Genomic DNA, 14,895 nt, shown 5'->3' on the forward strand with positions numbered 1-14,895 from the left:
ACTTGCCCCAACCGTTCAGGGTTCAACCTCTGCGGTCGTATAAAGCTACGCCCTGCGGAGCATCTGGTTTCAATTGGAGTTATCTTTCTTTGTATAGAATAGTAGTTGAATCAACTTTAATCATAGTTTTATACAATATACAATGTATTTTCATTTTTACAACCAATTGATAAATTAAAACAATCTTTACCATTCAGTGATAACAAGCACTTTTTATTACATTTTAATATTGTATGATGTATTTAAATGAGCAGTTATTGTTGCAAACTTCATTAGAAATTTGAATTGAAATCAGTACATTTTAATTTTAGTATAAGTGAATAGAAATCTATGAAATTTAAACACAAGGTTTATGACCATAAAAGGAAGGTTGGTATTGCTTTTGGGAGTTTTGGTCCCAACAGTTTAGGAATTTGGGCCCAAAGGGTCCAAAATTAAACTTTGTTTGATTTCATAAAAAAATGAATAATTGAGGTTCTTTGATATGCCAAATCTAACTGTGTATGTAGATTCTTAATTTTTGGTCCCGTTTTCAAATTGGATCACATTAAGGTCCAAAGGGCCCAAACTGTACCTTTGTTTGATTTTGACCAAAATTGAATCCTTGGGGTTCTTTGATATGCTGAATCTAAAAATGTACTTAGATTTTTAATTATTGGCCCAGTTTTCAAGTTGGTCCAAATCGGGGTCCAAAATTAAACTTTGTTTGATTTCATCAAAAATTGAATAAATGGGGTTCTTTGATATTCCAAATCTAACTGTGTATGTAGATTATTTTTGGTCCAGTTTTCAAATTGGTCTACATTAAGGTCCAAAGGGTCCAAATCATAATGTGACATAAACCTATGTTGTGTCAACTATTTAATCACAATCCACATTTAAAGCTGTATCAAACTTAAAAGTTGTGTCCATACTTGTCCCATCTGTTCAGGGTTCTACATCTGCGGTCGTATAATGCTGCGCCCTGCGAAGCAACTGGTTATAGATAGAGATAAACTGTATACAGCAATAATGTTCAGGAAAATAAGATCTACAAATAAGTCAACCTTACCAAAATTGTCAATAGACCTTTTAAGGAGTAATTGCCCTTTATAGTCATTTTTTAACAATTTTCATAAATCTGTGTACATTTTTATAAAATATTTTCCACTGTAATTACTGGACCAAGTTCATTATAGATAGAGATAATTGTAGCAACAAGAATGTTCTTTAAAGTAAGATCCACAAACAGATCACCATCACCAAAACACAATTTTGTGATGAATTAATGTGTCCATTGTTTAATATGCACATAGACCAAGGTGAGCGATACAGGGTCTTGCGAGCCTCAAGTATTTGTTGAAATCCTGGTTGATATAATGCAGTGGAATTTCGCAATAGCAATCTAAATTTCAGCCCACCAGTAGAGGCAAGGGGACATACCAAAATACTCCCATGTAAAAATCTAAAGTCAACAATTTAGATATAAATATATCAAAAATACATAATCAACGTATTTGTCATGTTAATGCACTTAAATGATTTTTTATTTTTTATTTCAGGGTTTTAGAGGACTTTATAGGGGTTACCTGAGTACAGTAATAAGAGAGGTTCCCTTTTCTTTTATGCAATTCCCAATGTGGGAATACTTTAAGGTACTATTCCATTGCTTTGGTTTTTATACAATCGCAATCTTATGCAATAGTATTATGTTATGGTGGTGTCTGCGTCTGAAGACATTTTTGTTTGCAGTCAATAACTTATGTATAAGTTCATGAATCTTTAGGAAATTGAAGCACAAAGTTCCACACCAAGAAAGGATGATGGGGATTGTTTATGTGGCCAAAGGTCCTTGCTATTTTTGTGGAGCCTGCAACTTTTGTTGCAGAAAGCTCGACAAAGGGATAGTGATCCGGCTACGGCGGCGGCGGCGTTAGCTTACTTCTTAAAAGCTTTATATTTTAGAAGGTAGAAGACCTGGATGCTTCATACTTTGTATATAGATGCCTCATGTTACGAACTTTCTATCAGTCACATGTCAAATGTCCTTGACCTCATTTTCATGGTTCAGTGACTACTTGAAAAAAAGTTAATAATTTTTATACGACCGCAAAAATTAAAAAAATTTCGTTGTATATTGCTATCATGTTGGCGTTGTCGTCGTCGTCCGAATACTTTTAGTTTTCGCACTCTAACTTTAGTAAAAGGGAATAGAAATCTATGAAATTTTAACACAAGGTTTATGACCACAAAAGGAAGGATGGGATTGATTTTGGGAGTTTTAATCCCAACATTTTAGGAATTAGGGGCCAAAAAGGGCCCAAATAAGCAATTTCTTTTTTCACACAGTAACTTTAGTTTAAGTAAATAGAAATCTATGAAATTTTGACACAAGGTTTATAACCACAAAAGGAAGGTTGGGATTGATTTTGGGACTTTCTGTTCTAACAGTTTAGAAATTAGGGGCAAAGTTGGGGTCCAAATAAGCATTTTTCTTGGTTTTTAAGTAAATAGAAATCAATTGGAGTTATCTTTCTTTTTATAGAATAGTAGTTGAATCAACTTTTTTGCAACACAACTTTTGTACTAGTGAATGGACATCTATGAAATTTAATCAGAAGGTGTATGACCACAAAAGGAAGGTTGGTATTGATTTGGGGAGTTTTGGTCTTAACAGTTTAGGAATGAGAGGCCCAAAGGGTCCAAAATTAAACTTTGTTTGATTTCATCAAAAATTATATAATTGGGGTGCTTTGATATGCCGAATCTAACTGTGTATGTAGATTCTTAATTTTTGGTCTCGTTTTCAAATTGGTCTACATTAAGGTCCAAAGGGTCCAAAATTAAACTTAGTTTGATTTTGACAAAAATTGAATTCTTGGGGATCTTTGATATGCTGAATCTTAAAATGAACTTAGATTTTTGATTATGGGCCCAGTTTTTAAGTTGGTCCAAATCAGGATCTAAAATTATTATATTAAGTATTGTGCAATAGCAATAAATTTTCAATTGCACAGTACTCAGCAATAACAAGAAATTTCCAATTGCACAGTATTGCGCAATAGCAAGAAATCTTCAATTGCACAGTATTGTGCAATAGCAAGTATTTTTGAATTGCACAGTATTGCACAATAGCAAGAAATATCTAATTGCACAATATTGTGCAATAGCAAGAATTTCAATTGGAGTTATCTTTCTTTGTCAAGAATAGGTAGTTGAATCAACTAAAATCATTGTTTTATACAATATACAATGTATATTAACTTTTACTACCAACTGATAAATTAAGACAATCTTTACCATTCAGTGATAACAAGCACATTTTTACATTTTAATATTTTATGATGTATTTAAATGAGTAATTATTGTTGAAAACTCCATTAGAAATTTGAATTGTGATTAGTTTTGGAATAAATGATAGGGGGATGTGGAAAAAAAAATTGGGGGGGGGGATTCAATTTTTCTCATTTGAAATTTCATAAATAAAAAAAAAATTCTTCAACCATTTTTTTGAGAGTATTAATATTCAACAGCATAGTGAATTGCTCAAAGGCAAAACAAAACTTTTAAGTTCACAAGACCACATTCATTCTGTGTCAGAAACCTATGCTGTGTCAACTATTTAATCACAATACAAATTTAGAGCTGTATCCAGCTTGAATGTTGTGTCCATACTTGCCCCAACCACTCAGGGTTCAACCTCTGCGGTCGTATAAAGCTGCGCCCTGCGAAGCATCTGGTTGTAATTTTAAATTCTCTCTTATAAGTAATTGGATAACTTTATTTGGTATGTGTGTACCTTGCAAGGTCCTCATGCCCGTCAGACAGTTTTCACATGCCCTCAACCTCATTTCATGGATCAGTGAACAAGGTTAAGTTTTGGTGGTCAAGTCCATATCTGGGATACTATAAGTAATAGGTCTAGTATATTCGGTGTATCTTCCATACACCGAATATACTAGACCTATTGCTTATAGTAACTGTAAGGTGTACATGTCTAACTGGCAGGTGTCATCTGACCTTGACCTCATTTTAATGGTCCAGTGGTTATAGTTAAGTTTTTGTGTTTTTTGGTCTGCTTTTCTTATACTATATGCAATAGGTCTACTATATTTGGTGTATGGAATGATTGTAAGGTGTACATGTCTAGCTGACAGGTGTCATCTGACCTTGACCTTTTTTTCATGGTTGAGTGGTCAAAGTTAAGTTTTTGAGTTTTGGTCTATTTTTCTAATACTTTATGCATTAGGTCAGCTATATTTGGTGTATAGAAATATTTTATGATCTTTTTGTTTGTTACGCAGGTTTTATTTGACCTTGACCTCATTTTCTAGGGCCATTGCTAAGTGTGAAGTGTTTGTGTTTGGGTTTGTTTTTCTTAATTTATAAGCAATAAGTCGACTATATTTGTTGTATTGAAAAATTGTTAGCTGTACATGTCTGCCTGGCATTGTTCATCTGACCTTGACCTCATCTTCATGGTTCATTGATCAATGTTATGTTTCTTGGTTAATGTTGAGTTAATGTGACAGTTGTAATAAAGCTTTATATTTAGGTCTATCAACATAATATCAATGATTAGTTAAGAAGGCGAGACATTTCAGCATGTGCACTCTTGTGTAAATAGGTGTAAAAAAAAGGTCAGTTTCGCAGACAATAACTTTAATGTAATTATGAATGAGTAAGAAATTTTATTACAAGGTTCGATTCCACAAAAGAAGAATTGGGATATTGTGAAAACGATTTTCATACGACCGCAAAAATTTTGAAAAATTTGGTCGTATATTGGTATCACGTCGTCGTCTGCTTCGTTGTCGTCGACAGCGTCTTCCAAAGACGGATGATTTTCGGATAAAAACTTCAGTATAAGTAAATAGAACTCAATAAAATTTCAACACAAGGTTTATAACTACTAAAGAAAGATTGGGATTGATTTTGGGGCTTTTGGTCCCAACAGTTTAAGATTAGGGGCAAAAAAGGTCCAAAAAATTTAACTTATTTGATTTCATCAAAAATTGAATTCTTGGGGTTCTTTGATAGGCTGAATCTAGTAGCCTTTTCATCTAAATTTGGGTTTTTAATGTAAAATTATAATAATAGGTGAAAAAGCCTTTGTGGGACCTCGAAATAGAAAGTATTATCCTTTTTCTTTATTTAACTATTGTTAATCAATAAAAAAAAATCACCAAACAAATAATCATGCTTTGGTACTGACTGTTATCAAAAGGAAACAATTCAATCTCAATCTCAATGTGTTTTAATCGCAGGAGAAATAAATCTTGTTACACGAGGGGGTAGCTGAAACTGAGCCTGTAATTTAGTGGTTGTCGTTTGTTTATGTGTTACATATTATGTTTTTCGTTCATTTTTTTTTTACATAAATAAGGCCGTTAGTTTTCTCGTTTGAATTGTTTTACATAGTCTTATCGAGGCCTTTTAGTTTTATAGCTGACTATGCGGTATGGGCTTTTCTCATTGTTGAAGGCTGTACGGTGACCTATATAGTTGTTTATGTTTGTGTCATTTTGGTCTTTTGTGGATAGTTGTCTCATTGGCAATCATACCACATCTTCTTTTTTATATTATCAAGATGCTTGATTTCTTGATTGACAACATATTTGTTACGTTTGGAGGACGTGTTTTTCAACAGACTATCGGCATTCCAATGGGAACGAATTGTGCCCCTCTTCTTGCCGACTTGTGTCTTCATACAGGAACTTCTTAGGAAGAAAGATAAGAAGTAAGCAATATCCTTTAACTCTACTTTCCGCTATATAGATGATGTCCTTTCACTAAATAATTCAAAATTTGGTGACTATGTCGAACGCATCTATCCCATTGAACTAGATATAAAGGATACAACATATACAGTTAAGTCGGCCTCATATCTTGACTTGCATCTAGAGATTGACAATAAGGGTCGATTGAAAACAAAACTTTACGACAAAAGAGATGATTTCAGCTTTCCGATTGTGAACTTTCCATTTCTGAGTAGCAACATTCCAGCAGCACCTGCATACGGTGTATCCCAATTGATACGATATTCCCGTGCTTGCATTTCCTATCACGATTTTCTTGAAAGAGTGTCGTTGTTCACAAGGAAGCTATTAAATCTAGAGTTCCGAATGGTAAAGTTGAAATTATCTCTTCATAAATTTTACGGATGCCATCACGAGTTGGTTCGCCGTTATGAAATTAACGTTTCCCAAATGATGTCGGATATGTTCCTTAAGTACAATCCCCTTCCCTTTCATAAATGTGAACTACCGAAATATGCTATTTACCGGATTTGTTATCTCATAAGCAACACGACGGGTGCCACATGTGGAGCAGGATCTGCTTACCCTTCCGGAGCACATGAGATCACCCCTTTTTTTTTATGGGGTTCGTGTTGTTTATTCTTTAGTTTTCTATGTTGTGTCATGTGTACTATTGTTTGTCTATTTGTCTTTTTCAATTTTAGCCATGGCGTTGTCAGTTTATTTTCGATTGATGAGTTTGACTGTCCCTCCGGTATCTTTCGTCCCTCTGCTATAGTCTATTTTTAATACATCTTCTAGATATTTATTTTGCTTACCCATGTTTTATAATTAATTCCTCACTTTGGGCTCGCAAAGTAAACTTTTATATAAAAAAAAAACCAACCTGAATATGTATTTGCTATGTAATCTTTGTGGTTTTGTGAAAAGATAGTTTGTATTGTGTGCGTTTAGGCCATATAGTTGATATAATATGCATGGGAGTTAAAAACGAGATGTGTGAAAAAAAATGGCCATTATTAAAGCATAAAAACCTGACTCGCAATTTTTGCATATAGAAAACAAATTAGGTAGCATAATATAATTTGTCGCCGAATGATGGGTTGTTAATTGGTGGGCGTCATTGCGACTCTGATAAGGGGGTGGACAGAATTATGTGACCTATGGAATGAGAGGACTAGAAATGAGAATTTGATGGATGAAAGCTTATGGCAGGTTGGTTTAAATCGTGAGAAAAGTGTTGTTAAAACAGAGATAGCGCCATTGACTGTCTTCCAAATGTATTTAAAACATTTTGTTTTTATAAACAATCATTACTTATTTGAATGAAAGACAAAACACATATACACAATGAAGATAACATGTGTTTTAGTCGCAACAATTTTATTGTTGATAAAAAGTAATATCACAAAAATACTGAACTTAGAGGAAAATTAATTCGGAAAGTCCATAATCACATGGCAAAATCAAATAACAAAACGCATCAAAAATGAATGGACAAGAACTGTCGTATCCCTGACTTGGTACAGGCATTTTCAAATGTAGAAAATGGTGGATTAAACCTGGTTCTATGGCGCTAACCCTCTCACTTTACTGACAGTCTCATCAAATTCTGTTATATTTACATTGATGCGTTAAATAAACAGACACAATAAATGAAATAGTCAAAATATGGGTACATCAGTCATCATCGTATAACAATTTTAAAAGGAACAATTTAACAGAACACAAAAACATCTACTATCTACAAACACATTCATTGATTTGAGTGTCTGACGTCAGAAAATTTATACGTCACATAAATTTGTCGTTCAATGTGCATACAAACAATTTTTAAAATTTACATAGGCAATGTTAGCATACAGGGTTAAAAAATCAAAAGTATGTAACAACTGCCAACCTGTACCAGAATCAAACAATGGTTTGGAACAAACTAAACACTACGAACGACAACTCGACCAAGAATGTTACTCACATTTGTTGATAATGTAAACAAACATTGATTTAAAAAAAAAGCGGTAATTCGTAGCAAGTAATAACAATCAGAATGCTGTAGTAAAGATTATCAGGAAATTGATCTGGTTTGCCGCCCGGAGATGCCGATAAGCGATATTTTACAAAATCATGTTTTCAGGGGAAGTGATGAATTGTCATTGCCAAAATAACAAATAATTCAGGTATCTAGCATTACTAACATATATTGATACCACGATAATACATTGATAATACTGCCTGGTTATATATACCTTATTGTCTAAGAATGCAGCTATAGTTCTGTTCTCGACAGCCAAGGAAAAAATCGTGATGATAAAGCATGCAATTCAGGAAATTGACCGTCTCCAAAAATATTAAGTTCTAAAATTGAGTTATCGTCCTTTTCGCGCCAGACGACTATTGAAAAGGCTAAATTTAGCCATGTATTTAGATTTTGGACATTGGACCATAATAGGTATTTTTTTAAGTTCTTAGACCACATCCATTCTGTGTCAGAAACCTATTCTGTATCAACTATTTAATCACAATCCAAATTCAGAGCTGTATCAAGCTTGAATGTTATGTCCATACTTGCCCCAACTGTTCAGGGTTCGACCTCTGTGGCTGTATCAAACTGCGCCCTGCGGAACATCTGATTATAGTTTACAGACAATACCTTGTGTTCACGTGTATTGATCTCTCTGAAATTATACTTCAAGGTTTCTTACTACAAAGGAAATGCTGGAGTTGAGTTTTAGGGTTATTATTCCAAAATGAGTAAATTCAATAAGTTTGGGGCCAGAAAAAGGGACGAAAATAACAATTTTTGTAGTTTCCAGTCAATGACTTGTTTTTTAAGTTTATAAATCTCTCTGAAATTATACCACAAGTTTCCATACTAAAAAGGGAGGGTTACGGCTCAAATCATTTAGCAAATAGGGTCAAAAAAGAGAGAAAACAAGATTTTTCTGGTTAAATGACAATTGAGACAATTTGAAAGTAGTCTTAAGTGAGGTAATCCAATTTCATTTAAATAAAACTGATATATATTTATATTTTCACTAGTGTGGACAGAATTCAATTTTAGGTATATATATTATGTTTGATTACCTCCCTTACTGCTTGAAAATTATGTATTAAGAAATGATGATTGTCTTGAGATGACGAGCTGTAATAATATTTCATGATGTATTTAAATGAGTAGTTATTGATGCAAACTCCATTAGAAATTTGAATTGAGATTAGTTTTGAAATACGGGAAAGAGGGAGGTGGAAAAAAACGGGGGGGGAGGGGGGGTTACAATTTTTGTCATTTCAGATTTTAGAAATTAAAAAGAAATTTTGTTCAAACATTTTTTGGGGGGGGGGATTAATATTCAACATCACTGTGAATTGCTCAAAGCAACAAAAAAATAAGTTCATTAGAACACATTCATTCTGTGTCAGAAAACTATAATGTGTCAACTATTAAATCACAATCTAAATTCAGAGCTGTATCCAGCTTGAAATAGTGACTGTCTTCCAAATGTATTTAAAAACATTTTGTTTTTATAAACAATCATTACTTATTTGAATGAAAGACAAAACACATATACACAATGAAGATAACATGTGTTTTAGTCGCAACAATTTTATTGTTGATAAAAAGTAATATCACAAAAATACTGAACTTAGAGGAAAATTAATTCGGAAAGTCCATAATCACATGGCAAAATCAAATAACAAAACGCATCAAAAATGAATGGACAAGAACTGTCGTATCCCTGACTTGGTACAGGCATTTTCAAATGTAGAAAATGGTGGATTAAACCTGGTTCTATGGCGCTAACCCTCTCACTTTACTGACAGTCTCATCAAATTCTGTTATATTTACATTGATGCGTTAAATAAACAGACACAATAAATGAAATAGTCAAAATATGGGTACATCAGTCATCATCGTATAACAATTTTAAAAGGAACAATTTAACAGAACACAAAAACATCTACTATCTACAAACACATTCATTGATTTGAGTGTCTGACGTCAGAAAATTTATACGTCACATAAATTTGTCGTTCAATGTGCATACAAACAATTTTTAAAATTTACATAGGCAATGTTAGCATACAGGGTTAAAAAATCAAAAGTATGTAACAACTGCCAACCTGTACCAGAATCAAACAATGGTTTGGAACAAACTAAACACTACGAACGACAACTCGACCAAGAATGTTACTCACATTTGTTGATAATGTAAACAAACATTGATTTAAAAAAAAAGCGGTAATTCGTAGCAAGTAATAACAATCAGAATGCTGTAGTAAAGATTATCAGGAAATTGATCTGGTTTGCCGCCCGGAGATGCCGATAAGCGATATTTTACAAAATCATGTTTTCAGGGGAAGTGATGAATTGTCATTGCCAAAATAACAAATAATTCAGGTATCTAGCATTACTAACATATATTGATACCACGATAATACATTGATAATACTGCCTGGTTATATATACCTTATTGTCTAAGAATGCAGCTATAGTTCTGTTCTCGACAGCCAAGGAAAAAATCGTGATGATAAAGCATGCAATTCAGGAAATTGACCGTCTCCAAAAATATTAAGTTCTAAAATTGAGTTATCGTCCTTTTCGCGCCAGACGACTATTGAAAAGGCTAAATTTAGCCATGTATTTAGATTTTGGACATTGGACCATAATAGGTATTTTTTTAAGTTCTTAGACCACATCCATTCTGTGTCAGAAACCTATTCTGTATCAACTATTTAATCACAATCCAAATTCAGAGCTGTATCAAGCTTGAATGTTATGTCCATACTTGCCCCAACTGTTCAGGGTTCGACCTCTGTGGCTGTATCAAACTGCGCCCTGCGGAACATCTGATTATAGTTTACAGACAATACCTTGTGTTCACGTGTATTGATCTCTCTGAAATTATACTTCAAGGTTTCTTACTACAAAGGAAATGCTGGAGTTGAGTTTTAGGGTTATTATTCCAAAATGAGTAAATTCAATAAGTTTGGGGCCAGAAAAAGGGACGAAAATAACAATTTTTGTAGTTTCCAGTCAATGACTTGTTTTTTAAGTTTATAAATCTCTCTGAAATTATACCACAAGTTTCCATACTAAAAAGGGAGGGTTACGGCTCAAATCATTTAGCAAATAGGGTCAAAAAAGAGAGAAAACAAGATTTTTTTCTGGTTAAATGACAATTGAGACAATTTGAAAGTAGTCTTAAGTGAGGTAATCCAATTTCATTTAAATAAAACTGATATATATTTATATTTTCACTAGTGTGGACAGAATTCAATTTTAGGTATATATATTATGTTTGATTACCTCCCTTACTGCTTGAAAATTATGTATTAAGAAATGATGATTGTCTTGAGATGACGAGCTGTAATAATATTTCATGATGTATTTAAATGAGTAGTTATTGATGCAAACTCCATTAGAAATTTGAATTGAGATTAGTTTTGAAATACGGGAAAGAGGGAGGTGGAAAAAAAACGGGGGGGGAGGGGGGGTTACAATTTTTGTCATTTCAGATTTTAGAAATTAAAAAGAAATTTTGTTCAAACATTTTTTGGGGGGGGGATTAATATTCAACATCACTGTGAATTGCTCAAAGCAACAAAAAAATAAGTTCATTAGAACACATTCATTCTGTGTCAGAAAACTATAATGTGTCAACTATTAAATCACAATCTAAATTCAGAGCTGTATCCAGCTTGAAATAGTGACTGTCTTCCAAATGTATTTAAAAACATTTTGTTTTTATAAACAATCATTACTTATTTGAATGAAAGACAAAACACATATACACAATGAAGATAACATGTGTTTTAGTCGCAACAATTTTATTGTTGATAAAAAGTAATATCACAAAAATACTGAACTTAGAGGAAAATTAATTCGGAAAGTCCATAATCACATGGCAAAATCAAATAACAAAACGCATCAAAAATGAATGGACAAGAACTGTCGTATCCCTGACTTGGTACAGGCATTTTCAAATGTAGAAAATGGTGGATTAAACCTGGTTCTATGGCGCTAACCCTCTCACTTTACTGACAGTCTCATCAAATTCTGTTATATTTACATTGATGCGTTAAATAAACAGACACAATAAATGAAATAGTCAAAATATGGGTACATCAGTCATCATCGTATAACAATTTTAAAAGGAACAATTTAACAGAACACAAAAACATCTACTATCTACAAACACATTCATTGATTTGAGTGTCTGACGTCAGAAAATTTATACGTCACATAAATTTGTCGTTCAATGTGCATACAAACAATTTTTAAAATTTACATAGGCAATGTTAGCATACAGGGTTAAAAAATCAAAAGTATGTAACAACTGCCAACCTGTACCAGAATCAAACAATGGTTTGGAACAAACTAAACACTACGAACGACAACTCGACCAAGAATGTTACTCACATTTGTTGATAATGTAAACAAACATTGATTTAAAAAAAAAGCGGTAATTCGTAGCAAGTAATAACAATCAGAATGCTGTAGTAAAGATTATCAGGAAATTGATCTGGTTTGCCGCCCGGAGATGCCGATAAGCGATATTTTACAAAATCATGTTTTCAGGGGAAGTGATGAATTGTCATTGCCAAAATAACAAATAATTCAGGTATCTAGCATTACTAACATATATTGATACCACGATAATACATTGATAATACTGCCTGGTTATATATACCTTATTGTCTAAGAATGCAGCTATAGTTCTGTTCTCGACAGCCAAGGAAAAAATCGTGATGATAAAGCATGCAATTCAGGAAATTGACCGTCTCCAAAAATATTAAGTTCTAAAATTGAGTTATCGTCCTTTTCGCGCCAGACGACTATTGAAAAGGCTAAATTTAGCCATGTATTTAGATTTTGGACATTGGACCATAATAGGTATTTTTTTAAGTTCTTAGACCACATCCATTCTGTGTCAGAAACCTATTCTGTATCAACTATTTAATCACAATCCAAATTCAGAGCTGTATCAAGCTTGAATGTTATGTCCATACTTGCCCCAACTGTTCAGGGTTCGACCTCTGTGGCTGTATCAAACTGCGCCCTGCGGAACATCTGATTATAGTTTACAGACAATACCTTGTGTTCACGTGTATTGATCTCTCTGAAATTATACTTCAAGGTTTCTTACTACAAAGGAAATGCTGGAGTTGAGTTTTAGGGTTATTATTCCAAAATGAGTAAATTCAATAAGTTTGGGGCCAGAAAAAGGGACGAAAATAACAATTTTTGTAGTTTCCAGTCAATGACTTGTTTTTTAAGTTTATAAATCAATCTGAAATTATACCACAAGTTTCCATACTAAAAAGGGAGGGTTACGGCTCAAATCATTTAGCAAATAGGGTCAAAAAAGAGAGAAAACAAGATTTTTCTGGTTAAATGACAATTGAGACAATTTGAAAGTAGTCTTAAGTGAGGTAATCCAATTTCATTTAAATAAAACTGATATATATTTATATTTTCACTAGTGTGGACAGAATTCAATTTTAGGTATATATATTATGTTTGATTACCTCCCTTACTGCTTGAAAATTATGTATTAAGAAATGATGATTGTCTTGAGATGACGAGCTGTAATAATATTTCATGATGTATTTAAATGAGTAGTTATTGATGCAAACTCCATTAGAAATTTGAATTGAGATTAGTTTTGAAATACGGGAAAGAGGGAGGTGGAAAAAAAACGGGGGGGGGGGGGGGGGGGGGTTACAATTTTTGTCATTTCAGATTTTAGAAATTAAAAAGAAATTTTGTTCAAACATTTTTTTTGGGGGGGGATTAATATTCAACATCACTGTGAATTGCTCAAAGCAACAAAAAAATAAGTTCATTAGAACACATTCATTCTGTGTCAGAAAACTATACTGTGTCAACTATTAAATCACAATCTAAATTCAGAGCTGTATCCAGCTTGAAATAGTGTCCATTCTTGTCCCAACTTTTCAGGGTTATACCTCTGCGGTCGTATAAAGCTGCGCCCTTCGAAACATCTGGTTGATATTTCGGCCCCGTTATCAATTTGGTCTACAAATGAACTTTAGTTTTCTCGTTTGAATTGTTTTACATTGTCATTTCGGGGCCTTTTATAGCTGACTATGCGGTATGGGCTTTGCTCATTGTTGAAGGCCGTATGGTGACCTATAGTTGGTAATGTCTGTGTCATTTTTGTCTCTTGTGGACAGTTGTCTCATTGGCAATCATACCACATCTTCTTTTTTATATGAATATTTTTTAGTACAAAAAATGAAGATCAATTTTAAATAAAATAATTATACTTTTGGTATTTCAAACTAGATACTGTGGTCAAGAGAACAAGGAAAACCAGTAGATCCTTGGCAGTCTTCTATATGTGGAGCAGTTGCGGGTAAGAACTAGTTTAGCTAAACCTTGTCAAAAGCCAATATACACTCATTGGTGATATTATTTCCATACCTTATTTTTATCTCTTGGTATTTTCTTATGAATAGATACTGTGCTAATGTGTTTCAGAGTACCTATCTAGTATACATTTTTTTTTCGTACGTCAAGAAACATAGCCACTATGGCTAAAATGAGACATAGGAGTAAAATGCATTTTTTTTGCGTTCGAAGAAAATATGACAGATAAAAAAAAATGAAAGTTTAAGGCCACTCATTAATATATATCAAAACGTAAAAATAATTATTGATGAAAGATTTAAGCAAACAATGAAAGGTGAGACTCTTGAGAGCCTCTTGTTTTTATTTCAGGTTCTATTGCCTCAGGTATAACAACACCTTTAGATGTTGCTAAAACCAGGATTATGTTAGCAGAAGTAGGTATTTTAAAATATATACACCAGTGTATAACCGTAGTGTGTCCATTATACTGTACGTTCTACTCTACAAAAGCCTGTCCTCTTCATACGTGTTCAACTGTGTATATTCAATCAACAGTCATTATTGGAAGTAGTTTTATCAATCTTAAGAGTCCTCTAAGCTAAGATTACATGTAGTAAACGAAATTAAGAAATAATTCTTGCATGACATGTTCTATGCTCATTTTAACAGGGGTTGGCATTATATTTGTAAATATCTTTATACCGAGCGTTAAAAAAATGTTGACAAATATAATACCGACCCATGTTAAAATTAGCATTAAGGAACCACTTAAGTTATATC

General features: G+C 33.1%; 1 protein-coding gene across 8 annotated transcripts in view; it reads left to right on the forward strand.

Moving 5' to 3' along the window:
• The window catches only part of LOC134725519 (mitochondrial S-adenosylmethionine carrier protein-like), a 77,109-nt gene that overhangs the window by 53,306 nt on the left and 8,908 nt on the right, over positions 1–14,895 (forward strand). For all 8 annotated transcript variants that reach the window (XM_063589434.1, XM_063589426.1, XM_063589398.1 and 5 more), the window contains 3 exons: positions 1,542–1,634; positions 14,050–14,119; positions 14,485–14,549. In XM_063589434.1, the coding sequence (XP_063445504.1) occupies positions 1,542–1,634; positions 14,050–14,119; positions 14,485–14,549 (228 nt within the window). The remainder of the gene's footprint in view (positions 1–1,541; positions 1,635–14,049; positions 14,120–14,484; positions 14,550–14,895) is intronic.

The sequence above is a fragment of the Mytilus trossulus genome, chromosome 1 (genome assembly GCF_036588685.1).
Source record: "Mytilus trossulus isolate FHL-02 chromosome 1, PNRI_Mtr1.1.1.hap1, whole genome shotgun sequence".
Lineage (NCBI taxonomy): Eukaryota > Metazoa > Mollusca > Bivalvia > Mytilida > Mytilidae > Mytilus > Mytilus trossulus.